This window comes from Suillus fuscotomentosus, assembly GCF_016647785.1.
Source record: "Suillus fuscotomentosus strain FC203 chromosome Unknown F5891scaffold_699, whole genome shotgun sequence".
Lineage (NCBI taxonomy): Eukaryota > Fungi > Basidiomycota > Agaricomycetes > Boletales > Suillaceae > Suillus > Suillus fuscotomentosus.
The window spans coordinates 1-3,496 of record NW_024540211.1 but is presented as its reverse complement, the minus strand read 5'-3'; the positions used below and the strand labels follow the sequence as shown (position 1 = coordinate 3,496).

Here is a 3,496-nt window from a genome sequence, read left to right as displayed (position 1 = left end):
GATGTCAGCAAAATCATGAAGATAGGAAGGTACCAGTTCTTCAAATGATTTCTTCTTCTTTTCCTGTGCGTCCTCCATAGCAAATTCTTGAGCTTTGTTGGAGGTCTTCGTGTAGTCCTGCTGAGAAGCGAGGATCCAGAGGTTCCGGAGAGGTTTTGCTCGTCTATGGAGAGCCTTCCGGATTTCTTTCTTCGAGGTCCCGTCCTTGGTGAGCGGAGTGTCGAAAGAGATGTTCTCGATGATCCGGACGGATGTTCCGTCCGAAGCATATTCCACTAGAACTTCATCGTCAGTGAGGGGATAAGTGGAGATCTCCTCAACTTTATCCGCAAGATGGGTCTGTCCGACCCAGACATCGTCCATGGTATTGAAGTCGGTGTCTTCGAAGGGCACGATGATTGGCGCCGTCTTCTTCTTGTTACGCTTCTTGCGTTTCTTGATTTCCTCGAGGCAATGTTGAGTGCCTTTGGGGAGTCGTTTGAGGGGCGAAAAGTCCTCGTCGTCGAGTTCTTCTAGGACAGCCTTTTCTCCACGAAAGAGATAAGGCTTGGCCTTGCTTTCTCGCCGGGAGGCGTTGAGTTCCCTCTCCACCTCCTTTGACCTATTAGTCGCGGGCAGGGAGATCGTATTGGCCTTCCAGTCGATATTGGGCATCATGGCACTAAGCCAAGGTTTTCCAAAAAGTAGATCATCATGCTTGGAAAGTTTCGTTACGTTGAACTTTCCATACATAAGTCTCCGATCGAGACGAATGAATAGCATGCAGTATTGGGTTACCTGTCCTGCCGAGGACGGGCTTCCGTCTACTGTGGTGATCCGGAAGGGTTTCTTGAGTAGGTGGGTCCGGATCCCATTTCGCTTGACGAAGTCATAGCTAATGAAGGTCCCACCTGCCCCTGAGTCGATGATGGCGGTCGACTGAACGGTTTTGGCACTGCAAGAAGAGAAAAGTGTCACCGGGACACGAAACTCGTTGGATTTACCAACAGCTTTAGTATACAATGCGCAGATAGAGGGAATTGACCGTTCGACAAGCCCTCTCTTGAAAAATCCTTTCTTTTGACAAGGTTGACTTCCATGTCTTCCTCGTCAGAAGACTCGTCAAGCTGGCGGACGCCAGACTTGCTTGGCTTCTTGCCTTTGTCTTCTTCGTCGTTCTTGTCTCCTCGGCGCACCTTCGGGTGGAACCGGGAGTCGTTTGCTCGATGGCCCTTCTCCTTGCATTTGAAGCAAAGACCTTTATCGAAGCACTTCTGTCGTTCCTCAAGCGTGAGGGAACGATCAACGTCCATAGCATCAGGATCGCGTTGGCGGACCTGAGGCTTAGGGACGTGCCGGTGCCCGGAAGGGCGTACCGATCTGTTGTTGGACACAACTGCTCTTGATCGCTTGTAGTTGGCTTCCAACTGTGTCGCGGCAGTGTACCATTTGTCGATGGTATTGGGGACGACCTCCTTCGTGTAGATGGCGGTTCGAAGTCCTGGTTTCAACCCTCGTTCGAAGAAGTGGATGAGGGCGACGTCCTGCTTGAGACTAGCGGTGGACGACAGGGTCTTGAACGTCGCGATGTAGGGCATCACGTCACCAGTTTGAGTCAAACCATGAAGCTTGGTTAGAGCCTCAGTCATCCGGTCGATCGGGTGGAAGGATTCGGTGAAAGCCTTCTTGAAGTCCTTCCAGCTACCGAAGTCGACAGCAGGTTTGTCGAAGGCTGCTCGGTAGAAGGTGTCGGCCCAGACGCGGGCGTCTCCATCGTTCATATACTGGAGTGCAACAGCGACCTTGGTTTGGTCGGAGTTGTAGATCGTCGAGTTGATGAGGAAGTATGTCTCCACCGAGTACATCCAGCGCTCGGCATCATCGATGTTTCCATCATAGTTCTGTGGTACTCCAGCCTTTAGTTCAGGCCTGGATACGACCACTGTCGGTTGTTGGGTGGGGCCTCCGGACATTCTTGTTCCAGGGTTCGAGTTGAGGTTGCCGTACGGTTGTTCGTCGGGAAACTCGTCGGAGGACGTGTGGTCTTCTTCCGATTCTTCTTCTTCGGAGTCCGGAGTGTTGGGATCACGTTCCCAAGGGTACTTCGGGATCCAGGTAGTCGTGGTGTCTGTCGGTTAATGGCCGTGCGGATGGCAGGGCGCAAAAAAAGGAAACTTGAATCTTTTGTTACACACTCAAATAGATCTGTTATGCGGAGCCCTAAGAGGGGCGTCGTCCGCTAACGTTCGTGACGTAACCGGAAGGGTCCGGTGTAGCGACTGAGACTGGCGACGTCGAGTCGGCAGATATCAGAGACACGCGTGTCACGTGACTTCTAAGACGGATGTCTTCAAAGTCACTGACGTTCTCAAAGTAAGGACAGTCTTGTCCGAACGATGAGTAGTCGATCGAGGTAGACTTAGGCGCGATGAGCACCTAAGAAAAAGATACTAGAGACTGAAGCTGAGGGGGCTTCAGAAGGAAGTATGTTCGAGGGAAGATTGAGTAGATTCAAGTTAGGGAATCTAGTACAGAGTGACCGACTACTTATACTAAGTGGAAAGGGTTAAGGGCAAGGCTACCGTACTGTAGGTAAGGGCAAAGGGGAAACGGAAAGGGTATAGGTACGCTGGTAGCAGAGCCTGATTAGTGATGTAAGGTCGAATGCGGAATGAGACCGAGAAACGTTGGAACGAGCCAACGGTAAATGATACAATGTGCAGCAAGCACGAGTCAAAGGAAAGATAAGACAAGATAAGGAAAGCCACATTGGTGGCACGAGTCAGAACGAGTCATAGCCCGAAGGCACGTGCACACGTTGGTGCGATAGGAGGGGGATGAGGGACGGGAACGGTCCCGAGGATCCGGTCAACGGATAGTCGGTAGAGAAGTACGAGCCGGAGGCATACGAGGGCGAGGACGAAGGGGAAAAATGATAGGGGGGCCATGTAGCCGATGTTACTTGTAACAGATGCAGATGTTCGGCTTTGAAATTTCCGTCCATCACAAATGACCGGGTGTATTTCCAGCTTGGATCCCTAGTATTATTATGGAGGCCACATAGGTTGAGAATAGGACTCACTCATCAAGAGATTCATCCTCTGACAACAGCACATTAATCCCAGGCTGAGGACATGCCGGGCAAAATAATGCAAGTTCTCCTGTGCTTGGGTTATCAGAACGATGGCCAAAGCCATGCCATTTCATTGTCTTCAACTGCCTCCACTGTCGAGCGACCCTCATGAGCTCTCTGTATCGGTCCTTGCAATGTGCTTTGTCAATATGATGTCCAGTAGATCATGAGGGTAAGGCATTACCGGAACAAGGTGTGGAAACATGCTGGAGGTCATTCGCCGGAGCTTGCTGTAATAGTTCATCGCCGAGGTGCCACATTCAAGGCTGTCCAGTAGAAAATCATTGAGCACTCTGAAGGTGAACACAGTATTTGGCCTGTTAAAAGATGCAGGGAAAAATCTGTGTCGAAACATTTGAATGTCCGGACTCATGGCATTCGGAC

At 50.9% G+C, this 3,496-nt stretch overlaps 1 protein-coding gene across 1 annotated transcript; it reads right to left on the bottom strand.

The window, feature by feature from the left end:
* Positions 1-3,057: 3,057 nt before the first annotated feature.
* On the bottom strand, positions 3,058-3,491 carry F5891DRAFT_973580 (uncharacterized protein; the record flags this gene model as incomplete). The annotated part of the gene is made up of 2 exons (XM_041376378.1): positions 3,058-3,240; positions 3,297-3,491. Coding segments are annotated over 2 exons (378 nt in total), but the record flags the coding sequence as incomplete, so codon positions are not given.
* Between the last annotated feature and the right edge of the window lie 5 nt (positions 3,492-3,496).